Source organism: Amborella trichopoda, chromosome 1 (assembly GCF_054954075.1).
Source record: "Amborella trichopoda isolate Santa Cruz 75 chromosome 1, AtrichopodaSantaCruz75HAP2 v2.0, whole genome shotgun sequence".
Classification (NCBI taxonomy): domain Eukaryota; kingdom Viridiplantae; phylum Streptophyta; class Magnoliopsida; order Amborellales; family Amborellaceae; genus Amborella; species Amborella trichopoda.
The window spans coordinates 1,405,150-1,431,018 of NC_142336.1; the positions used below are offsets into that span (position 1 = coordinate 1,405,150).

The following is a 25,869-nucleotide window of genomic DNA, read 5'->3' on the forward strand; positions in this document are numbered from 1 at the left end:
ATGATGAAATCCATAGTCATATCTATAATGGTCGATAACATACAACATTGCTTACCTCCATTGAACTTACATGATATGTTCATCTAACAAAAACGAAAAAAGTACAAATTTTAGTGGCCATGCTGCCACGATCCATTGAAATTCAGCCTTGTGTCGTGACGATTCATAAGCTCTGTATTAATGTTAAAAAAAAAAGGGTAAAGTTTTTAATAGCAAATTTTCAATATCAAATTCTGTTTTCTCACTCAATTTGTTTCAAATTTCATTTGATTTGTTGTTAATTTCAAATTACATTTGATTTATTGTTAAAGGTATGAATACAAGTTTATCTTGAGGGACCTGTGACTTATCCATTAGCATTTGACATTGTTCTTAGTCTAGTTCAGCGAAGATCCAATAATTGGTGGTGGATTGTATACGACGAGACTATTTACCTTTGATATAATGTGGTCATAATTACTTATAACCATCTGATGTAAAATTTGATAGCTTGGATGTGTCACAATGTTTGAAAAAATTTCTTTTGAAATTTGAGCTTAATCAATAGAATAATTGCAGCCACCCAATTTCACATTCAATGGTCAAGATTAATGTAACCAACTTGTACCAAAGGTAAATGGTCTCATTCTATACTTTTCCTATATAAATTAGAAACTATATATTTTAAGACCATCTTTCATTTAGCACAATCGTTAGAAGCACCCCTATCTATCTGATGTGAAACAAGAGCATTTGCAATTTTTCTAAATAATATTTTGAAAAAATTATCTTAAATTTTATGCATGATTGATAACACATCCTCCAACTCCCCAATTTCATATGTCTGATGTCTAAATGTGATTATGACCTTATAGCAAAGTAGATAGTCTTATTGTATATTTTCTTAAAAATTTATGATGGCTTGAAAATATATTTTACTCTAAATTATGGAGTTTAAAATTCCAAAAATAGTGCGGATAAAAAAGATATATAAACAATTGAAAATAGATGATTTAGATGATGTACTTCGAGCTGCATTATTTTTAAGATTTGAAATACTTCACAATTCGAGATAACCAATTGGAGGATTTTTCAATACCAATACAACCTTTTCTTGTGAGTTTACGTGGTGTCGCTTACTTGTATAGCTTGTATAAACTTCTTTCTTAGTTATATTGGTGCATAAATACAAAGAAAAGTTGTTCATGAGTCCGCGGGCGCAAGAGCCCGAGGACTCACTACTGTCCATCTCTAAGATAGGACGTTGTGAAAACCCCACAGGGCTAAAATGAATTTAGATGGGGAAGAAATTTTTCTAAAAAACTCACACTTAAAATATTAAAAAAAGTTATTTTATTTCATATTCATAATAATCTTAACTTAGGTCATGAATCCCTAAAATTTTGGACTTAAAGTCTATTTTTAAGATAGGTTTGAGCTAGGGCCAACATATGTATAGTGTGAATTAGCTAACTCATAAACCCCATCAAGATGTAAATAAACCTTTTCCCTTATTAGGGTTGGTGTAGCCTATCATGTCATTGTGTTGGAGCAAAGCCTACCCAAAAAGGTAATTCTATAGTGATATGTGACGCATGTCAAATTAAAAATAATGCATAACCATTTTGGCAATTTGAGCTCACATATGACTTTTATTAAACATGAGTTCATGAGAATTAAGGAGTTGCGTTAGATGGAATCACACATGGGTTTTATTTGGTTTGAAGTCAAATTAAGAGCAATAGAGCGGATTAGATTTAACGGATTAAGACCTAATCCAACACTATTGTCTAGGAATGGTCTAAGTAGATTGGTCTCTCTCATTTTCATATATAAATTACAAAACAATGAGTCGTATCCATTATGTCTCTAAAACTAGTGGTTTAAAAAACGTTGGGTCGGCACATAATCATTTGGTCTAATCTGGGAATCGGTCACTTTGCTCCAGTTCTATGTGTATATAGGAAAACATATGAGTCTTAATGGGAACCGGCTGTTTCGTAAAATGAAACGATGATCTGGACTACAAATTCACCGATTCGGACTGATTTTTGGGTGGTTCGTTATTTTTTCACCTATTTTTTCACGGATTCACTGTCTTTTTCAAACAGTAAAACAACAATCCGAACTACCAATTCACCGATCTAAGCCAGGTTTTGGAGTGCCTGATCTGGGTTACCAACCCGATTTGTAAATCATTGACTGGAAATATAGGAATATTTCTCTCTCTCCATTAACTTGGATCCTTCCTTTAAAAGGATGTTTCCCAATCTTAATAGAATTTAAATCATTTCTTCCCAAACGCAAATGCCCTCCTTCTCACTCTCTCTCTCTCTCTCTCTAAAATTTGAATACTTCCTCTCAAGTGGGTCACTCTCACTCTATAAATAATTTGATTGGGGATGCCAATTTTGAGAAGCAAGAGAATCTTGAGTGCTGATTTTGTTTGTTTCTCTCTCTAGGTTTCCACGAATCTCATTCTCTCTCTGTCTAGCTTATTAAAACCTCTTTCTCTCTCTAGATTATTAAACAAAAACAAAGAAAGGAAAAGCACTAAAAAACAAGACTACATGGATAAAATCAGTGAGAGAATATCATGTTAGTTGATTCCCAAGGGACCAAAATTAACCAACCTAATCACGAGGTGAGTGTACTTAACACGATTCTCTCTCTATATTTTTTTATGCAAAACGCAATCTTCTCTCTAGAATTATTTATTCACATGAAGCTCTAAAGTCAAGACAAAACAAAATTATTATGCCTTAACCCCATTTGTTTAGTGAGAAAACAGAGAATAATTAAAGTTGTTTTGTCGACAACTGTGGACAATGGCTTGTGTTCTTGAGCAGTCACTTTCATGGCGGTTAGTGTTATGGAGGTGCTTTTATTTTTCAAAAATCCCGGTTAAGGCTCTTTTCCCTAGCTTATCTCACTCTGAAAATAGAAATATTTTCTGAAAAATAAACCTTTATTTTTTAAGAAAGATACCTAGTTACCATTGATACCTTAAAAAAAGCTAACTCCCTATTCTATATAAAAAAAACCGGCAAGACTGGGCTTTTCTAATGAATTACCCAAAAATAATAATTTTTTTCCAAAAGATTATATGCTTGCTTAGGAACACATTGATCTTTTACTCCATTAGGTAAAACTTTATCTTCGAGTATTTATAGGACGGATCGTAAACTCCTGAACCAAGCTATAAAATTAAATATAAACAATAAATCTATTTATTTTTGGTACAAAGAGGCGATGATTAAATTATTGGATGTGAAATCGAGCGGCCAGAGTTGTTTCATTTGACTGCTTAAAGTTAAAAGGTCTATTTTTCGAATTTTGTCACACACTTTTATCTATTATATTTTAAATGCCGCTTAATTTTGATCCTTTTATCTATTATATTTGAAATGCCGCTTAATTGTGATCCGTTATACCAAAACAAAAGTATTACATAAAATGCGCGCCTTAAAAAATTAAGAGCACATATAATATGCTCCCGTGGGAGCATATTGTACACTTACTTCCCCATGCCGAAGACTAACTTGAAAAAAGTTTTGATACGAAATTTTAAGAACCACCTAAAAATCACTAGATGATTATTATATTCAAATGAAAAGAAATGAGTTTTGAGTTTTCTAACTTTGATGTTACCCTCAAATATGTTATACTAAATCATGTGCTAAAAAACGATGATCCATATTGAATTGCTTTATCCGAATAGGGAATCGATGGGAATAGACATGGTTCGCAGTTAGAATTGGGAATTGGGCCGGTTCCCAAGGAATTTCTCCAAAGGAACCGGCCAGTTCTAAATTATTATTTTTAGTTATTTTTATTTTTTTTTAATTTTAATTTTTTATTGACTGGTTCTCACTAGGATGATCAGTCAGATCATCCAAATCAGCAATTCACATAGCCAAACCAATTTCCCAAATGGTCGTTCACCCGCCCAATCTGGATTTTAAAACATTAGATTAAATAGAGACTTAAGTGTTTAGGAGCTCAAGATCAAAATTCTCAACTGATAACTCTAAACTGGATTCCGAAATTTTAGGTCAACTAAATCCTCCTAAAAAAGCTCTTATGCTCGAGGGAGCAAGTGCACAGTTTGCTCCCCTGGAGCATGCTACATGTTCTAGTACATAAAATATCGAGACAAAATTATATAAAGAGAGAAAGTGTGATTTATAATTTCGAAGAGCTTTCTTATATAGTGAAAGTGTGTAAAATAATGTGCAAGTTGGGGAACACACGTGTGGAAGCTGATTGGATGGGAAATGCCAATGTTTAATGGAGATAGATTTAACCTAGGATTCTTAAAAGTTGAGTTTTGTTAGATGCTTTTGGGTGAGGACTGAGAGAGAGAGAGAGTTGTTAGATGCCTTTGAGTGAGGAGAGAGAGATTGTTGGATACCCTTGGGTGAGGAGAGAGAGAGAGAGAGAGAGAGTTGTTCGATACCTTTGGGTGGAGGAGAGAGAGAGGCTTGAAAATTGTGATAAAAGGGCATAGTACCAAGCTCGATGCAAGCACCCAACACGCATTCATGCACTTGCTCATAGTATATTTCATAACTCCACGAATGTCTCCTCCCCCCCCCCCCCCCCCCTCTCTCTCTCTCTCTCTCTCTCTCTCTCTCTCTCTCTATATATATATATATATATATATATATATATATATATATATATATATATATATATATATATATATATATATATATATATATATATATAAATAAAAGCTCTAAACAATCAAATTAGAGCCTAACTCAAATATTTTACTAGAAGAGATAGTTTTAATGCTCAAATATCATCAAATTGATCATCTCGACATCAAGATGCATGTACATGAAAAAAAAAAAAAAAAGGATTTCATGTTTTGGAAATAGTGCATCTTGTAACACATTTTTGGACTGTCAACTTTCAAGATTTTCAAGTTTTCATACATCTGCTCGATCTACAATATTTTTTAAACCTTAAATTTTATAACTAAGATGGAAATATTACTTAAGGCTATCACAAAACTTTCCAGTATCGAAACTATATCTCTCGACACTATTTGAAGGTGGGCTCTAATTTGAATTTTAGAGCCTCGGCTCTATATAAACCACATCTAGGGGTATACACAGGTCTAGTGGGCTCTAGGTCAACTAAGCAACAAAGTGCCTCATTTTTAATTTTGTGCTTCCGGTTCTCGCTAGAGCATCAAGGATTTGCCTGGTAATTGGACCCGAACTGACGACGTCCTATCAGTATCTAGGTTGCACTGGGACTTAGGTTGGGTCTCGGTCATTGGACCCAGACCCAGACCCGGCCTATCCAATCAGGTCGGTTCCAGATCGACCTAGTCAATCAGCTAACTGGTGGGGTTGTTTGACCTGATTCCCTCCCCTACTCGTTGCAGATTTCACAATTCCTTTCTCTTCCCCCAAAACAAACTTATGTCACTAGGGAAAGGTTTCTACACTTCCCCACTCTATAGAAGATATATGCTTCCCCCAATCCAGCCATCAAATTTAGATCAATGTGCCACTGACCGTTTAATCTAAGATCATACGCCTCATATTTTAGTTTTTTTTTTTAAATACAAATTATATGGATATGAAATTTGGTACATGCCATAATCTCAATGGGGCGCACCTAAATAAAATATTATTTTTTTTTGTCAAAATATAATAATTAAAATGAACTTTGAAACTTTCAAGGGGGATTTTGGTTATTTTATTTATTGAGAATATTTTTTACAAGTGTGTTTAAGTGAGGAGTAGATGCCCAAATTTTGGTATCAAAATAGTTTGGAAAACAAAAATAAAATAGAATAATATAGAGATGTAATATTGTGATTGGGGTCATCTCAGTCGACCATTCAAAATGGACAGTTGGATAGAGGGACGTATATAAATTATATGCACTAGGGGAAGCATAGAAAGCTTGCCCTTGACTCTATTGTATACAAATACACATACATGTGGATGGGGGTCAATTAAGGATCACTTTCTTATACACAAATATTCATTCATTTTAAACCAAAGGGAGACACAAGTGCAAGAAAAAAACCCTAAAAATATAGTAAAAAATTGAGAGGAGGATATGTCCATTTGTAAAACTGTGCTCTAGTACCATGGACTATGGGCAAAAAGAGTTTGTTGGGGCATCACCTTCCAAACAGTAGGAGACAGTGATGAGTGTAGGACCCATTACAAAATAACATGAGACATTGGGTACCCCCAGACTCTCACTCTCTTCAATATCTCAATTGATTATGGTTTTTCCATAGTCAAACGAATTACACTGAACTTGCCCCTCTAGAGAGTTTGAGACATCGTGGCCAAGGCAGCATACACATTGATTGAGAGAGAGAGACCCTTAGTGTTACTTTTCAACCACATGCAGCACCAGGTACCACTATGTACCTTGATTCAAAAAGCGGTGCGCCCAATGCCTAGGAGGGCTTAGGGGCCCGGCCAAAGAGATATGCTGACTTACAGTTGGCTGAATATGGAACCTTTAATAGAGCAAAGTGACAAAACATAATTATAGGACTTTTAATAGAAGAAAATGGCATAATAGCCAATCCCAAATAGCTTGGATAAGACTTGGGTGATGATGATGATGATTGGTTGTCTCGACTTGTGTCACTAATTATTCACAAAGTGCTGATAGCTCTCTCCCGAAATTTGTGTAGATAAATGATGAAGCCGCAAGTGCTTGGTTTTAACGGTTTGGGGTGATTGTGGCCTCCTATCAAAGATAAGTGACCTTATAACTTACAATCCCAAAAATACTTGGAATCTTTAAAAATGACAAGTGATAGTGTGCATTCATTCTTCTTAATGTAACAAATGCTCCCACTCCTTATTCAAATACTCCCACTCCATGCTCAAACTTATTATTCTGCCCACTCTTTTGTGTATTAAAAAAAAAGGGGGTGGTTTGTATAGAGCCGAGGCTCTAAACAATCAAAATAAAGCGCACCTTTATATAGTATCAATAAATGTAGTTTTAACTAGGAGTAACACAAATTTTTAGGGCCCGCTGAGCAAGGGGTGGCAGCAAGTCAGATCGGACCTAGACCCAAACCCGATTACACCTGACCAAAAATAAAATATATATGTATTTAAATATTATTAAAATATTAGTATATTAAATATTATTTAAATAATTCAGGTCGAGTCCGGGTGAGGTCCACATGGACCCGGACCTGACCACCCGGGTCCAAAAATTGGACCCATTACCCAGATCCAGGTTGGGTCCAATCATCAGGTCCGGGTCCAAGTTTACCTTGCGTGCTAAACGCGTCTGATCTAGGTCTATAGCATACTGGTGAAGAAACAATTCCACATCATGCTAGGCTACAGCCATCTTTTGACACAGCTTACTTGAAACATGGCAAATCATAGACTCCTAAAAGAACTAGATTTCTTTCTTTTTTGCGTGAACAAAAAGACTGGGTGAACAAAAAGAACTAGATTCTCCTTCAATTGTGTTTAATGTACCTTCTCGATGAAGCCAAACTCTCTCTTTGAGTTACTATTTTTGTGAATATGTGAGCTCCACTGGGTCAGCAATACGATTGTTTGCTTCCTTTAGGTACAATTATATCTAACTATTAGATGTAAAATGAGGTCATTGGGGGTGTAGGCGGCTGAGGGTGGTGTAGGCGGCTGGGGATATATGCTCTGGACCACTCTCAAAGCCCAAGAAGACTTTTTTAGAGTGTACATAAATGACTCCCGAAGTTAAAGCCGAGCTCTCATTTGACACCTTCAGGAGATTGTGACCTCCTTATACTAAAGGTAAATGGTCTTTACTACACAATCCCATGCAATAATACTATGACCACACCACGTGCATATAAGAAAGAAGGTGAAAATGAAATTACATTATACATCATTTGTACAGATAAGATACAGAGTGAAATGCCACTATGCAGAAATGGGAGGGAAAAACTAGTGAGAGAGTGAGCGAGCGAGAGGAAATTCATCGGTTGAGTTCTATGTACACTAGAGGCAACATTGGAAACTCTGATTGCCGTAAGTAAAAATTCAAAAGACTGGCACTCGTTGGTCTCAGTGACCGTTGAAAACTCTCTCTCTCTCTCTTACTCAAAATTTATGCTCCAAAGCCACCGGATATTAGTTTAGGCTTCACCTGGAACACATCCAATATGATATGCATGACTCGCATCCGAACTCTGATCCTTTGCTGCTGAATTTGGTTGAGTTGATGATGCATTCTGTTTAGGTGGAAGTTGCTGAAATGGTCGATACACAGGAGGCAATAGCAAACCAGAAGGCTTGTCCATGGCCAGCAAGCAGCTGCACTTACTGCAAAGTGAAAATGCTCAAACGCATAAAACTAATCATTCAAAGAAAAATTTTAATCCAAAGAAACTAGTTCATATAGGACACTAAGGTTAGAGGGAATCTGAAAACCATTAAAGCCAAGAAAACCAGTACCTAACATACCTGCACAATTTGGTGAACAATGTCTGATATCCAGAAATCCACTTCTGAAACAGACAATCATGAGAAAAAATCAGTTAAAGGTTCACATCAGGGTTTTCTTTTCCTTCTGAAACAGAACCATTATTTTGGGTTTCAGGCTCAAAGTTGGCGAGAATTTGTTTTTTGATGGGGGCGGAAGGTCGGGGAAGTGTTTCTAAATTAAATAGAAGGAGAGTAGTCAAATTCTGAGATATGGAGAATTTTTCATGCTTGTATTTTTATTTTTTCAAGACCATTTTAGGAAATCATAAGAAAAAATTGACAGCATTCTATACTAAGAACAATCCTAGCATATTCCACCTGATAAGCATCATCAATGTGCCAGTATAATTTTGTCACTAACCATATTTTGGTTGCCACAAGCTGAGATTTGGACCATGGACATTCTTGCCCTGGCCATTCCAACCTCAAGTGTAAGATAATCCAAATGAGTAAGATATGCTTTCTTCCAAATGGGTCCCATTCTAAGTAACACATATCATACCCCATTGGATTTTGGGGTACTTTCCATAACCAGCATTCTAAGAGGCTGAACCTCATGAAAAGTTCAGATGAGTGAAAGAAGCTTATTGCCTTCTGCAAAATGCAGAGACAGCAGCAAGGACTAATACATTATAAGGAAACATAATGAAGTGGAGAGCTTTACGTACAAAAAGGAGGTCTAATGAAGCATGACTCCTCGTGCCAAGGAAATACTGCAAAGCCTTTCCAGCATTATCCTGCAAGATTTAGCAACACAATTTAATACAAAAGAGGTTCATAGATTTGGTGTACAGAAAAATGGAAAGTAATCATCCAATCCATTAGAGTTACACTATCAAGTCATGATTGATTATTGGAATAGATGGTGACGAAGAGGGTGGGAAGCATCATTCGGCTTGCTCTCTTTTCATCACCATCCATGATTTTATTGGAACGATATGAGCCCAATGGACTAATGGAAAACCAGAGCCTATTGGACCACCAACAAAACTTTAGTTATAAAGAGCATATACAAATTGGGTATCAATTACCGTAAGATGTTGATATACATGATGAACTGAGGAGCCTCTTGAATGAATATAGGTTCCAACCTTCACGAAGAAGAGAGAGAGGTCAGGAACCATACTGCATTTGAACAATAAAAAGCTCAAAGAGACACCATTTATTTCAATTTGTCGCCTTAAATCTTTTAGGTGAGTAAATTGGGGGTGATAGGAATGCCTAGCATTGCAAGTCTGTACAGTAGTCACCCAAGTACTGTACATTTTATACAGGCTACATAACATACTGTGTTCCAGACACAGCAGGTTGCTGAGTCTAAGTAACTCACCCGAGTCCAAGTCAATAGGGTGAGATCTAGAACATTGGCCGTAAACAACAAAAAGAAGCTCAAAAGACAATGTTCTTTTGAGACCCATAAATCCCTAGAAAACAAACGCATCTTTCCAAATAACAAAAGTAAATTACATGGAAAATTATACTATAACTCATGGATCAGCAAATAAAGGAAGAAGAATTACAGAGAGCGTGTGACCCACCACCAAGCACATGCCCCATTCTGGTGAGTCCCACTCTCTCTCCTGTTAATCTCCATCCCTTGATTGGCCAGCAAAGAGCCCAATGGACCACAGATTTTCCATAGCCTATCAGATAATACTATACTTTCCCATATACTACAGTAACTATACTTCAAATTGATTGATTAAATCAAGCTCATTGCTGCACGGTAATCTTAGCCACAAAAACCTCACCAAAATTACCTCATCAGGAGAAAAGAAAGCCACTGAATCTGGATTTACAGAGCCAGCTGGGTTCAATGATACTACAGCCCTGAAAACAGAAGGAACCCACAACTCAATAACAGCCACTCGATCTAGTTCTTGAGTACCAGTAGTCCCCATCATCAACTTGCTAAAAGTAGGGAATTTTGAATCTTTCAAGGAATCACCACAATTCTCCTTTGTCAAAGAAGACGACAATGAAGAAGCTCGTTTGACCCAATCCAAGCGTTGGTAGGTAAAGATTTTTAAGTTGGGTGCATCCGTTTCCAAACCAGTAAGAATATCAGATAGAGTTTTCCTCTCTGTGATAATCTCATCAACAATGTCATGCTGGAGATCACTACTGGTTGGCCCAAAAGAACAGCGAAGCTTTTTTGAAATGGCAAACTCGCCCGACTTTTCCTGGCTAAGTGATTCATCCTCTAGGTGGGGAAAGAAACGTCTCTTCTGGTCGGTAAATGCTTTGAGAGCTAACCTGAAAAATTCAAAATCAATGGTTCCATATAATAACTGTTTTATAAGATTATTTTTTACGTTCTTTTATAAATACTCAGATATAACTAAGAAACGTATAGACAAAAACTTTAATACACATGGGCAAGCACCATTAATCAACCAAAAGTTTCATATATTAACAGTGCAAGAACATCTGAATCAGAAATTATGGTTCCCCTACATTCACCAATTCCAGTTCCAATAAATCTAACACACCTGAACAAAATCAATACTAGATGAAACTAGGGCTGTTAACAAGCTGGATTCGAGCAGGGTCAACCCTGGCCTGGGCCAGGTAGGTCCCAGGCCCGGAATTTAGTAGTTTGGGCCTAGCCCAAATTCATGATAGTGAAGCCCGAGACTTGAGAGCCAGGCCAGGCTTTATATAAATATGGGAAATGAATTTTCATCATCATCATAATCATCAGAGTCTTATACCAACTATTTGGGGTTGGCTACATAAATCATGTTCTGCCATTTTGCTCTATCAAGGGTCATACCCTCAGTAAGACCATAAGTACCCATATCTTTTCTCGCTATTTCCATCCATGTCCTTTTGGCCTTTTAGAGCTTTTACTAGAACCAAATCGCACCTCCTAACCGGTGGTGTATTAGGTCTATGCTACACATGGCCAGCCCAATATTTTATCCTATAACGCAAAGCTAGTCTCATAGTTGTCCTATAGAACTTCCCCTTCAGCTTCATTGATATGCGGCGTTCACATAAGACTCAGTTGCACATCTTCACTTCACCCACCCAGCTCCAATTCTATGTGCGACTAATGCAGTCGAGTTGATCCCGCTGGATTTTTTGGAGTGATGGGATCAAGGTAGGAAGAAGCAGCATTAGATTATCGTATTTTTTTATTTATTTTATTTTTATTTCTCTTGCTAGCAAATCTTTATTTTCTTTTTTTTTTAGCAAGTTTTTTTACTAAGATGTCTATTTTTGGAAGGATAAGACCTTTCCTTTTGTTAAGGCCATTTTTTTAGGAAGGTTTATCTTCAAATGGGGGGTTACTAGTTTTTCATCTTTAAAGAAGCTTATCTTTAGGTGGGGACGTGGTTTAGGAGGTGTCTTTGGAAAGGCAAGACTAGGAGGTTTTAGAGAGGGTATAAAAGGGGTGGCCGTGTTTTGCAATGTTGATTTTTTTTATGGCGAATGAACAAACAATAACATGTACAGAGAGAGAGAGCCTTCTCGCGGTTTTTTCTTCTCTTTGTTTTTGTGGTGCATGGTGGAAGTCTCGGATCCCCACGTTAGTGCCTCCTCCTTGTGATTTTCTTCTCGGCTTTTGTTTCTCTCTCCAAAACATTGTATTCGTTGGTTGTTGGTGCCGGTGATTTTCAGCGAGTTCAAGAAAAAGAAAATAACGATTTGCTAAAAAATAAAAAAGTAAAAAACACTATAATTTAATGTTGTCTTCTGACCCCGATCCTATTGCTCCAAAATAATCTAGTGTGATCAACTAGACTGCATCATCAGGGAGTTGCATAATGAAGGTCACTACTGGAAAAGATCGTCAGGGAGTTGCATAATGAAGGTCATTTTGGTCGTGACAGAACCATGACCTTGGTGTCTAAGGATTATTTTTTACCCAAGATATTGCATGACATTGGTAGATTTATAGACCGATGCTAAATTTGTCAGACCTCCGAAGGGAATACTAGACTCAAAAATCCATTACCAATACCAGCTACAACATGGGAGGATGTTAGTATGGAGTTTGTGTTGGGTTTACCAAACGCAGAGGAGTACGGATTATGTATTTGTGGTGTAGACAAATTCTCCAAATGGCATATTTTATTGCCTGCATGAAAACTATGGATGCTTCTAACATTGCAAAAATCTATTTCAAGGGGACTGTCCGATTGCATGACATTCCAAATTTAATTACTTCTAATAGATATGCAAAATTCACGAGTCATTTTTGTAGATCTCTATGGAAATTGAAGGGAACTGAATTATGTTTTAGCAGATTTTATCATCCACAAACTGGTGGTCACACAAAGGTAGTGAATAACAGCTTGGGAAATTTGTTGCGCAGTTTGGTAGGAAACAAGCCGAAGCAGTGGCATTTGGCTTTATCTCAAGTTGAATTTGCTTTCAACAGATCCCAAAATCGAATTACTTAGAAAAGCTCGGTTGAAGTTGTCTATGGCTATAACCCAAATAGTGTGCTTTGACTCATATACCTCATGCAGGGAAATTTCGTGGCAAAGCAGAAGACTTAGCTAACCAAATTAAAAACATTCATGAGCAGGTTAAGAAGCAAATTGAAGCAAATAATGCTAAATACAAGGTTGTTGTAGATAAGCATTGTCGCAAGTAAGTATTTGAAGTCAGAGATTATGTGTCGGTTGTTTTGACCAAAGACATGTATCCTACTGGGGAGTATAACAAACTCAACAATCGAAAGATTGAGCCATGCGAAATTTTCAAGAAGATCAATGTTAATGCCTATTCAATAAAGCTACCAAGCCATATGAAAACTCCATATGTTTTTAATGTCAAGCACTTAATTCCTTACACATGAAATTCCTCTAGTGACAAAGAGCTTAACTTGAGGGTGAGTTCTCCTCAACCAGGGGAGGATGATGAGGTATCACGCTAGATTTTTTGGAGCGATCAGATCGGGATCGGAAGAGGTAGCATTAAATTATCGTATTTTTTAATTTATTTTTATTTATCTCCGTAGCAAATCTTCTTTTTCGTCTTTTTTTAGCAAGTTTATTTAGTAAGAGGCTGAAGGGCAAGTTCTATAGGACAATGGTGAGACCAGCTTTGCTCTATGGGGAGGAATGTTGGGCGGACAAAAAACAATATACCCATAGAATGAGTGTAGCAAAGATGTGGATGTTGAGATGGATAAGTGGCATGACAAGAAGGGATAGAATTCGAAATGAATCTATTCGAGAGAATTTAGGCATGGCACCAATAGGCGATAAAATGAGAGAGAGTAGACTTAGGTGGGCTGGCCATGTGTGGCGCCGACCAAGTACAACACCTGTTAGGAGGTGCGAGTTAGTTCAAGTGAAAGGACTAAAAAGGGCAAAAAGGACGTTGGAAGAAGTTTGAAAAGATATGGGGACTTATGGCTGACTCCAATTAATAGGGAAAAGGCTAAAATGATGATGATGAACATGATGCAGTTTTATTTAGTAACACGTCTTTTTTTAGAAGGATAAGACCTTTCTTATTGGTAGACGGCAGTTTTCTTTTGTTTTGAAAGAGTTTTTTTTTTTTTAGTGAGGCCATCTTCAAATGGGAGGTTACCGTTTATCGATCTTTAGGGAGGCTTATCTTTATGTTCAGATGTGGATTAGGAGTTATCATTGGAAACGCAAGACTAGGAGGTTTTAGAGAGGGAATAAAAGGGATGGCAATCTCTTATAATGTTGATTTTTTTAATGGTGAATGAACAAACAAAACAGTAACATTTAGAGAGAGAGAGTCTTCTCACGGGTTTTTCTTCTCTTTGTTCTTGTAGTGCGTGGCAGAGGTCTCAGATCCCCATGTTTGTGCCTTTTCCTTGCAATTTTCTTCTCAGTTTTTTGTTTCTCTCTAAAATGCAGTGGTATTAGCCGGTTGTTGACCACCAGAGATTTTCTAACTTTGTGTTAACATTGCTTCTAGTCTCATCAATCAAAACCATTGTTTCAAAAGGTGGTCTGCCTAGGCGATCCAAGTAGCCTCAGTGCCTTGCCTAGGCTTAGACGGTAAAAATAGGCAGCCGCCGAGGCACGTGGGCACCCGCCTGGGCATCCGCCTAGGGCTTGTGCTCAGCCCAGGGGTGAAAATGCTCCTCGTTGGGCATTTTTGAGTTGTTTGATAAAAATAAGATAGTAAAAATTGGGGTTTAGGTTCACTTCAAACCTAAGCTCCATTAGAGCCCATTTAGAGAGACAGAAACATCAAAAAACCTGTTTTTTTTATTTCCATAGGATCGAAGGGAAAGGACTATGGGGTGCATGGAGTTTGGATTATGGTATGGACAATGGAAATAGTCTAACACTCTAATGCCTAATGGTTTGAAGTTTAGACTTCAAAGTTTGATTTTTGAATTTGAAGTGCATAGAATTATGGACTAAAATATGCCTCAATATGTAATTTTTAATTTTTTATACAAAATATGATCTTAAAACAACTTTTTATTTTACTAGGCCGCCTAGGTTCTAGGCACCCGACTAAGCGCTAGGCAGCTTGGACCCCCCGGATCGCCTAGGCACTGCCTGATGCTTTTTGGAACTCCAATCAAAACTATGTTGCTCAGAAACAAAATACACCATGGTACCTCATCTAGTAGATGCCTAGTGTAAGCCCTAGTGAAACCAAATGAGAGTTCCATAAACATCTCCAGGAAAAAAAATCCCTTTTTTTTATGAACGACGATCTTTAATTAATTTGTTATGAATTGTAAACAATTGTTGTGAGGAACAAAAAAGACGAAAAGAATAAGAAATAGAAAAGAGACTAAAGAGGTTGATTAGCGATATAGCCACATTCCTGGGATGTACTACATTGTGCAGGCTCTCTCACAAGCACGTAGCTAGAGTTCTTGCCATTTGGGAGGAAGGTGATTTAGAAAATTATGGTCCAAAACCTTGAGAGAATGTAGACCCCATGAAAAGGGCAATTTTCATCCTTTAGTGAGCTAATCGATCTTATTGAGGTTGCTTTAGCAGGCACTCTCTGAGTTACATGTCCCTTTTCTAGATACCCATGAACTAATGTCAAGGATGGACAAATAAGAAAGTTTGCAACGTGAGTTCATTGGAGTGGTAGAAAGATGTAATTATTTCATTTGGTGAACTGAGAGGAGGCAAGAAAGGGTTAGGAAGGAATACAAGCTAAAATAAGCAGCCTCATGCAACACAAGTCTCTGTTGGGCAGTACTAGGGATTCTAGGACAAATTATATTTCCACAAAAAAAGAAAGAAAAAAAGATACCAGGACAAATTAAAGAAGGACAAGGTTTCTATGAGTCGGCCGACACACCTATTTAAATGAAACATCTCTCCAAAATCTATTGTAGAGATGGATTTTCATTTGGTATGGCTCTAAAGTAGGAGTTGAGCAATTAAAGAGGGTTACAGACAGATGAAGTATTCAAGGGCTAGGCGCTATATCAAAGAGGGAGCATGAGTTTTTGATGGGTCTAAATAGGATGGCAAGTGGGAGAAAAAAGCATTCCTAAGATGACCCATGATGTGAGTATGATAGTTTGGGTGTAAAGCATCTTTGCCATTTAGAGTAACTGGACACAGGATTCCTCATGAGCCAAATTCTTCTGAAAGGAGAAGCAATAGCGTGGGTTACTCAATGCATCAGCAGAGTGCCAGAGTGTGATATTATACATCCACTCCCATGAAAATCAATCGATATCAAGATGAACATAGAAATTTGAGCCAAAGCCTTAATAACATTCACCAAGTAGTCACAATTATGTCACTTTTTGTACTATAACTCCCATTTACCAATTAGTGAAATGTCAATTAAAACATAAATATGATTTTGGATCAAAATGGAAAAACAGGACCAATCTGTCAAAAATTCACAATGCACAAGGTAAGTAGTTATTTCCAAAAAGAGATGCACTCAATGTTTAAGAACATTAAGGGTATGCTCTTAATCTATGAAAGTGCAAGGGGCGTGAATAAACCATCCAAACAACCAGATTTTTAACCTAAATGTCCGTTCTTTCTAACCATGTACCTCTGAAAGGAAGCACTATGTTGCAATATCTGAATAAAGATCCTGCCTCCATAACTTGTTGGCTGCTAATGATGTAAATCAATATTATTCATTTAAAGAATTGCTCTATATAACTGAAACTTTGTTGAGTTAAAACTTTTTACAAGCACAAATCAGTTTGGGTTCAGAAGGATGATCCGACAATATGATGTCATCCTAGATATGGTTGTATCTACAGATAAACTTGCACAATTAGCTGCATTTGTCAGTGCATCAGCTGCAGTTATTTTGTCAAAAAAATGTTATTAATCAAGAGAGACACACCTGGTTCTGTCGACAGCTGATGCAGCAGCTTGACCAGCAAGTTGGCGCTTCCAAGCATATGCAACCACAGCACCATCAGGACAAACAAGCGGCATATGAAGACCCCAAGAACCGTTATCTTGAGCACGCAAGGTCCCACTTAAAACACCAGAAGCTTCCAGTTTCCTTCCTAACATTGGGAGAAGAAACTCAACTTTTAGCATCTTATTCACTCAATAAGATTCTCATATCTATGCAATATAAGGACATTTCAAATGTTCATGTATGACTTAGGAGCACTCCAAGATTAAAAAAAAGCACACTAAATTACTAATAGCACATTTCTCAAAAAAAATTACTAATAGCATAGGCAAGGTGGAAGCATAAAAAATATACATATCATGCACAAATAGACCAGGGAAGTATACTATAATACAATGTACAATGGAGAAACCATAATGCCTACAGTATCACCATCCATTGAAATGATGGACAGTGATAGACAGAGAGTGGGATACACCATTAGAGCCATGTCAGGTTCTAGAGGATATATCTCTCTTTCCATCATCTCCCATTATTTCAATGGATGGTGGCCCAATGGATGACATGTTTTCAATTCAATAATCCTTCAGTATACAGTATCCATTTCCTAATTGAGTGCATCCTATTTCTACAGCAGTCTATGTCATCCACCAGAGACCGATCAAGCAAGTTACTTCTATTGAAAAAGGAAATCTTTTTTTTTTTAACTATACTACTTATTCCGAACATTGAGATTAAAGAGCAGAACAGAGAATGGACAAAACATTATTTCCGATTTACATTAATTTTGTCTAGTCCAAATAGAGCATTGTGTTGTCTTTGCCAGTCCTGTGGGGGTCAGGGATGGGAATACAGCTGAAGCAAAAGCACTCCTCATGTGGCTCAAATTATTCTTTCGAGAATTCACAGGCCCACTCTTTGTTGGAGGTCAATACTGAATGTCACCAGATGGGCCTAGGAAGATGGACCATATGCGTGGAATCTAGCCAATATGATGGATAAGACTCTCCATCTCTTTTTTGGAATTTGCTTATCTTCTCTTCTCCTTTTTCTCTCTGTTTTTCTGTTAGTTAACCGGAACACCTAGGAAACTCTTGTTGTTGCAGGAGGGGGAGTAGGTTAAAGATGGTTTTCCATTAGAAATTACTCAGGGAATGATTGGTTAGGTGCCTCAATCTCACCTCCCCGAATCTAGGTGATTGGGGGCACATGTCTCGGGTTGGAAGACCCTGGATCTCAGATCGCTCTCTCGGGAACCTCGTTCACAGAACAAGGGCGTTGTTCAATTAGTGAGAGGAATTTTGGATGTGAGGTGGGGACCAACCTCACCTAAGTCCGTGACTTACTCGGGCTGACTCGCGTGGGCGCCCTCTTAGATCATAACGGAAAGCCCCCCAACTGCTTCAGCTGGTTCAGAATCGCCTCCTTTGACCTGCAATCTCCTTCTTTTCTGCACAACATTATCATGGTTAACTTGCAAGACAAGTGGGCCAAAGGACCCACCCTTGTCTAAGGGCAATGCACATTCATAAGCGAGGGTGATGAAGGGGAAGGTTTGAATAGAGAAAAGAACTTGACAAGGGGACGAGACTAGCATGATAGTTGGACCAGAAACCGACTCGGAGTGGTAGCAAGACAGGCATGGTACTCAAGACCAGCACGACGGCAATACTACTAGAAACCAAGGTCAATGCAACTGTCCTAATCTGGTGTGGCAACAAGACGGGCATGGTACTTAGGACCAGCACGACAACAATACTGCTCGACAACCAGACCGCTATAGCAGTGCTAAACTGAATCTACCCTCAGTCAAGTGAGGAGAAGAGAACAAAGAGAAGGCACGAGGCATCGAAGACGGCGCTAAACATCATTGCTAGCAGCGCGAGAAGGCAACACATCCCTTACGGGCGGCGATAGGCATCCCTGTTGGCAACATGAGAAGACAGCGTGTCCCATGCGGGCGGCAGTAGCTTCTAGTGAGGCGCACGACAACAACCTCTCGTGAAGCACACGGCGATAGGCGTGGGACGCAAGAGAATCCTGCGTACTACGATAGGTGCCAAGGGCATGAAGGAAGCCTGCGCGTAGCAATGGATACCGAGCACACGAGAAAGACTAGCGCACGGCAACAGATACCGAGCGCACAAGAGAAACTTTGCGCACGGCAATAGATACCAAGCGCACGAGAGAAGCTCGTGGATGGCGATGGGTATTGCCGCAACCCTTCACAGACGGCAATAGGCATCGCTGCCTGCAATAGGCACACAACAGGGTGAAACCCCTGTGGGCGACAATAGGCTTCGCCGCTTGTGTTCTTCGCTAAGGTGTCGAGGACACATCTGTAGACAGCAATGAGCAACGCCGTCTGCTAGCGTCACTGAGAGATAGAGATGAACGAACATAAGGGATAAGAAGCTCGCATGGTGCTGCCATCGCCATGCGCGACTTGTGAAACCACAGGAGGGAAAAAAAAACAAAAGAAAGAGGCATGCACGGCACTGCCACTGCCATGCATGGCCTCTGAGTGAGGCTCAGACAAAGAAGAAGACGAAAGAGGAGAAGAGAGAGAAGAAGAAAAGAAAAGAAAAGAGGAGAGAGAAAGATTTACCTTGAGCCTAAAGGTACCGATCCAAAAGTTTTTCTCTTTCCTCTCTCTCTCTCAACGTGACCCAACAATAAGAGGAAAGAGAAATTTTATTAAGCAAAGTTCTCTTTGGCCAAAGGTTCTCGTACAATGGTAGTACGTGATATATATAGAGTTGTGCCCAAACATGGGTGGATTGATCAAAAGTAAATCTAATTACTGGAAATTAAGATTTAATTGAATTAAAAGAAATTAGAAAATAGGGTGCAAAATGATAGATTTGCCCCTTCCTAGCAATTTCTGGAATTCCAAAATAGTCCCTATGCTGCCCTAGAATGTACGTAAGCTTTCATGGATGATCCAAGTTGTTATGATGCCCGTTTGATCGAAAGATGATTGTTTTCTTGTAGGGCTCGGCATAGCGATTGATTTGATACTAATTTCGAACCATGGATCGTGTTTTAGGCCACGATCATGCGACTTGAAATTTGAATGAATCTTGCAACTTCAGATGCCCGTTTGATCGAAAGATGATTGTTTTCTTGTAGGGCTCGGCATGGCGATTGATTTGATACCAACTTCGAGCCATGGATCGTGTTTTTAGGCCACGATCATGCGACTTGAAATTTGAATGAATCTTGCAACTTCAGATCGATAGTGTGCCCGTTCCTTGATGTTTTTCTGTGATTTCTTCGCTGGATCACACTGAGCATGCCGTCATGATCACGTGGCAACAAATGCAGCTTGATTCCTTGCCCGGACGAAGATTTCGCAACTTTGGAGTTTTGACCGGCATCTAGAATTCCAGCACCGAAATTTGCAGTGACTTCATCGGCTTCGTGTGCGGCGATGGAACTGGTTTTTCGTCGACTGGGTTCGCGAGCACCGTGATTTGGCCACTCGAGCGAGGCGGGACGATGATGATTTTCCTGCAACTTTCTTCACGAATAAGCAACTTCTATCTAGCTTTTCTCCACGCTCGGGTGTTGTCATGGGGCGTGCCGCATATCGAAATGCTCTTCTTGACGAGACAAACACGCTCACCAAATTTGAGCGCTATCCGACTAGAGACGGGTGAGATATGAGCATCGAAAGTCATTGTTCGTGACTGTCCCTTTAATGGAGCTTAGTTGCAGGGTGGCCGCATGGGAATAGTGTGCGGATCCTCTTGTTTCGGTATTTTGCCTATAACTTCTTCTTGGGATGTCTGTTTAAGCTAAAATTTGACCCTTAGGGGTTTTCAATCGTGCTGGATCTAATGACGGTGGTCCCACAACAATTTGAAACACCGAAAATATAGTTCGAGTTATAGGGTCCGTTTCAAGAGAGGTTGATTCTGCCGAAACTGCTTCTTGGTCTGCACTGCTCTAGACATGTCGGATTGTGACGAAACTTGGCAGGCGGCCTTTTAAAGTGCTTATGAAATCTTGACCAGCTTTGGGGCTATTCTGAGACTGTCGAAAGTTCCACTGTATGTTAGGCTTTATTGATCGGTTTTTCCTTTTTATTCCACATCGGGGACCCATAATGATGAAAAATATCTTCCAACAGCATGCCCCACTGAATGTTGTGCTTCAAGAGAAGCGAGAAGTACAATCATTCAGAAAATTTTCTCTGGACAATCATTCAGAAAATTTTCTCTGGCTTTATAGTCAAAGGACTACGTGAACGCCGAGGAGATTCACGCAATACTGTAACTAGGATGCTCAGACGTTTGGATGCAATGTACAGGTCCATCCGTGGAGACTTTAGGGGGAGAAGAGACTTCTGAGGGATCTATCGAACTCCTCACCCTCAAGGGACTATTAGCGATTCTGACAACTTGAGGATTTTGTAGGGACCTCATTGGTCAGAATCTGGCCTATCTGGAGGCCAAGTGCTATGAACCTTTGGTCGGCATTGTTTGCTGCTACCTCTGTAGGTCCCATCTAGCAGGGTCCAATCGGGAGCTTTTGGCTTGTTGCGAAGGTCTAGGCTTGTCGGCTAGAGGAATTTTGGCGAGGCGGCCTCATGGGCCCCATCCTGCCGGGTCTAGTCGAGGCCTTTTTATGGGCATGTCTGAAAGGTTTGGGCCAGTGGGCTAAAGGAAGGTTTTTGGCGAGGCGATCTCATGGGGAGGCATCTCTGAAGTCTCTGGCAGGTTGGGCTCTGGCTTTGTCAATTTCTTGCCTTCGTGGGAGTCTTTAGCATTTTTGGAAGGATTTATTGTTCATCGCCCGCACCCTCAGGTACTCGTTTTTGTTTTTGATGTTAAAGTGTGGGAGATCTTATGGGGCTCTCACTCCCGGGCGAGCTATTTAGTATTGCGATTGGATGTTGGCAGCTGAGGATTTGTGGGGACCTTATTGGCCAGAGTTGTACCTGTTTGGCAATTGGGTGCAGGTGCCGGCTGGGACTCCGAAGCTGCGTCAACCTGCTTTTTGTCGGTCCAAGTGCACTTCGTAGGTTTTCACTTGGACTGGGGAAGTGGAGCCAAACAGACGGTTTTCACCAACTTCCATTGTTTTCGGGCTCTTTTACCCATGACCTTGCGGCCATGTCCACCCTCTTCATCCGTTTTTTCTCACGGTCACCGTGCCTGGGTTTTATTCACGGAACTCTTTTACTCATGGTTTCATGACCATGCCTGTCCGCCATTTTTACCCATGGCATTCCCTTGTCCAGGTATACACCATGCTCATTATGTTTTGGTGAAGGCGTATTTAAAGTCATGCCTTCGGGACCTGTGAGAAGCCTTTTAACATCATGCGGTCAAGACGTACACTATGATTTAAGGTCATACAGCTAGACTGTGGTGGTGATGAATAGCAGTCTGTGGAGGCCATGGAGTGAGTACAGTGGTGGTTTTGACTCACTTTGGGGAGATGGCGCGAGGCTACCTATGACAGATTGATGATGTATGAATGGCAGGTGAAAAGTGGTGAACCACTAGCTGACGGCGAGTATGGATGGCGGAATGGTTGCCGTTTTGTGAGCATGGGTGAAACTCACTAGGGAATGATGGATGGTAATAAAGTGAATGGACTCACTAGGGAGTAATGAAGGTGGGGTGCGCACATGAATTGGTCAGTTAGGGAAGGCGTGCATGAAGATGCACGTAAAGGGCGTGTGCGCATGTGTGGGGACGTCTTTAAGGTCATGCCTCCTGGACCTGTGCAAAGCAGTTTAACGTCATGTGGCCAGGACGTGCATTATGGTTTAAGGTCATATAGCTTGGACCATGGTTATGCAGTTTAAAGTCATGCAACTAGGACCATGTAGTTTAAGATCATGCAACTAGACCTCCACTATAGCTTAACGTCATGTAGTTTGGACCTTGGCTATGCAGTTTAAAGTTCTGCAGCTAAGACCATGCAGTTTTAAGGTCGTGCAACACAGACCATTGTGTGGGTCACCATGTAGGTGAAGCTTCATGGGGGATAGGTCTGTGGATTCCCTGGGGATAAAATGGTTAAGACCAGCCAGGGGTTTTAATGGAGAAGCGGGCTTCACTGGGGATTAGGGGATAAGTATGACTCCCTAAGGTGAAAGATGGAACTCCATGGGGATAATGGGCAATGGTATGCGTGTAACTCTGCTGAGAATGACAGGCCGGAGCATAGGTGCAACGCCACCAGGGATTGAAAAGATAAGAATGACCCTAACTCCTGAGGATAACGGGCTACAATAGGGATGTGACTCCTATTGGGAATGAGGGGCAGTGGCCTGCATGCAGCTCCACTGGGAACTATAGTCAGGAACAGAGGTGTAACCCCACTGGGGATAGTGACATCCATTTCGAGCTTAAAGTCATGTGAATGGACTATGTGAGTCACAGTTCTAAGGTCTTGTGGCTTAGACCATGGCTATGCAATTTAAAGTCCTGCAACTAGGATCATGCAGTTTAAGGTCGTGCAACTAGACCTCCGCTACAGTTTAAGGTCATATAGTTCGGACCATGGTGCTAAGCCTTTTAACGTCATGCGGCCAAGACGTGTACTATAGTTTAAGGTCATACAGTTGGACCATGGTTATGCAGCAACTAAGACCATGTAGTTTAAGGTCGTGCAACTAGACTTCCGTTATAGTTTAAGGCCGTATAGTTTGGACCAAGGTGCTAAGCCTTTTAACGTCATGCGGCCAGGACGTGTACTATAGTTTTAGGTCATACAGCTTGACCTCCGCTGTAGTTTAAGATCATATAGTTTGGACCATGCAGTTTAGGGTCGTGCATCTAGACCATGGCTGTGCAGTTTAAGGTCATGCAGCACGAACTATTGTGTGGTAAGGGAATGTGACTCCTTGGGGTGAAGAATCGTCACTGGAGACTTGACTCCCTGAGTGAGACTGTGGTGCAGGGAATGAACTTCCTGAGGAGGCAAAACAATAATCCGGATGGGAGTGCCATAGTATGTGCACGACAGTAGTTCTTGGATGGTGCATGGGTGTTAGTCCCTTGATGAAGTGCGCACGGCGCTAGGTTCTTGACGAGGAGCGCGGCGATAGCTCCTTGATGCAGCGCACGGCGATAGCTCCTCGACAAGGCGCACGTCAATAGCTCCTCGACGAGGCGTGCGGCGGTAGCTCCTTGACGAGGCGCACGGCGATAGCTCCTCGACGAGGAGCGCGATAACCCCTTCGAGTCTCGAGCTCGACCCGCCCCAGTCTGGTCTTATTGTCGTCTAAAGATGAGAACTGAAGCATCATTTCGAACTTGTGAGGGGAGTTTGTGGCACCGCTGAGTATAAAAGGGGGAAAACCCCATTTTATTGTTTTACCGAAGGGTAAAATAGTCAAAGAGAGTTTTTTTAGAGAGAGTCGGGCTTCTGTCAAGAGTCCTTGGCAAGAGTTTTCCGGCCAAAATCTGTAGTACTCAGGCTTTTAGGAGCCTTCTGGCGAGCTGGAGCAGGTCATAGGCCTTCGCAACGTGCTTGTGAGTGTTTTCGAAGAGTGCTAAGCAAAGAACAGGGGCTACTTAGAGTTTCGCCGAGACTTTTCGGTGAATCTGCAAGAGTCTAGTGTTCTCCGGTACGTCCGCGGTTGCTGGTCGGTTGCAGAAGGGTCAGGAAGTTCTGACGGTCCTCTGGTTATTAGAAGAGAAGCAAGAGGAGCAGCAGTGAACTCACCGGAAACACAATGAAATTCTGGTGAGTTGTGGCGAACCGCAAAAGTGTGAAGAAGGGAAAAGGGAAACACGCAAGGTCTCAAGAGAGCATTTTATGGAATTCTGGCAGTTTTCCTGATATTCCCGACTACTGGAAAGGGGAAAGAACAAGGTCAAACGGGGATTCTCGGCGAGCTTGGAGTGAGTTCTTGGCGAGGAGAGGAAACACCGGTGAGAGGCCGATGCATCGCAAGGCCGTAACGGTCTAGGAGGCCAAGGGCCGTGGGGCGGCGAACCGTTAAATTCCGCACGCACGGTGCCAGGTCACGTCGCGGGTGTCAAGTGGCGTGCTCAGATTTTGAGGGGCGTGGTGTGTCGCACGTGTGACATGTGCAAACAGCTAGAGCGCAAGTGTTTCTGCTTTGCTTTGACAGACGACGATAACCCCTTGGTCGTGAGACGGCGATAGCCTATCTTTGGCCGTGAGACGGCGATAGCCCATCTTTGGCCGTGGGACGGCGATAGTCCTGCCTTAATGCCTTGCGCGCGGCAGTGAAGCTTTTGCTTTAACTTCATGGCCCAACCTTAAGGCGCCATCCCAGATGTGAAGAATCTTCCACGAGCAAGGGAGCTTGATACCAATGAATTCACCGGCGAAAGCTTTGTGAGAGGTGAGCCAATCTAGCTCACTAAAGCTCTGTGTGAACCAAGGTGGCCGTTGAGCGTCACCTTTGTGAGTGACCCCGTCTGATTTGGGGTGAGAGAAGATAATGACGGCAATGTGAGGGTAGAGAAAGGGGTAGGCCTCCTAAATTGTCTGCACCGGAATGTAGCCTCGAACTGGGACTTGCCGACTTTAGGCAAGAGGATCGTAAAAACCCTCGGCATGAAATGGTCTTCTTCTGGTTTGCGGGTGCAAGGGGAGCACCAGTATCTGAAGGGTTACTCGTCATGGACTATGGAATTGCTAAGCCATTTCAGAGCTATTTTGAGATGAGTTTCCCTCCTGGCAGCTATCCAATGCTCGCTGGGCTATTATGTCGTTGCTTGAACACGGTCAAAGTATTGCTGGAGACTTGGAGCCATGCCAATAATACGTGGCTGCTTGGTCATGGAGATGGACCTGCACTTCATTGGTAGGCTTTCCGCTCCTTAGCGCCATGTAAGACGAGTTTGTATCCCCGAACTCCGTCATCTTTGGAGGGGAGAGAGTAGGGAAAGAAGCCCCACCGGCTGGGCTTCAAGAACTGTTTGAGATTTACCATTGACTCTACGACGAGCCCAAAAGTGGATGGGTCTCTTTCACCGAATGAATAACATTTTTCTACGGCGACTGCACAAATGAAGTTGGTTCAGCATCAAGGAAGAAGGCACCCCAAAAGAAAGCCTCTCCAGCCTTTGAGCTGCGGAAGGAGAATGGG

At 40.7% G+C, this 25,869-nt stretch overlaps 1 protein-coding gene across 10 annotated transcripts in view; it reads right to left on the minus strand.

Moving 5' to 3' along the window:
* Positions 1–7,831: 7,831 nt before the first annotated feature.
* The window catches only part of LOC18425211 (mediator of RNA polymerase II transcription subunit), a 32,440-nt gene continuing 14,402 nt past the window's right edge, over positions 7,832–25,869 (minus strand). The window contains exons 2-8 of one of the 10 annotated variants that reach the window (XR_016057829.1): positions 16,761–16,929; positions 10,414–10,721; positions 10,226–10,295; positions 9,497–9,556; positions 9,134–9,202; positions 8,445–8,488; positions 7,832–8,303 (exon numbers count right to left, since the gene is read on the minus strand). Coding sequence is in view for 8 of the 10 variants with exons in the window: in XM_020661959.2 (XP_020517618.2) it covers positions 8,117–8,303; positions 8,436–8,488; positions 9,134–9,202; positions 9,497–9,556; positions 10,226–10,721; positions 16,761–16,929 (1,034 nt within the window). In the remaining 2 variants the exon portion in view is untranslated. Of the gene's footprint in view, positions 8,304–8,435; positions 8,489–9,133; positions 9,203–9,496; positions 9,557–10,225; positions 10,722–16,760; positions 16,930–25,869 lie in introns of all 10 variants that reach the window. The other 9 variants (XR_016057857.1, XM_088869795.1, XM_088869747.1 and 6 more) reach the window with 9 other exon arrangements.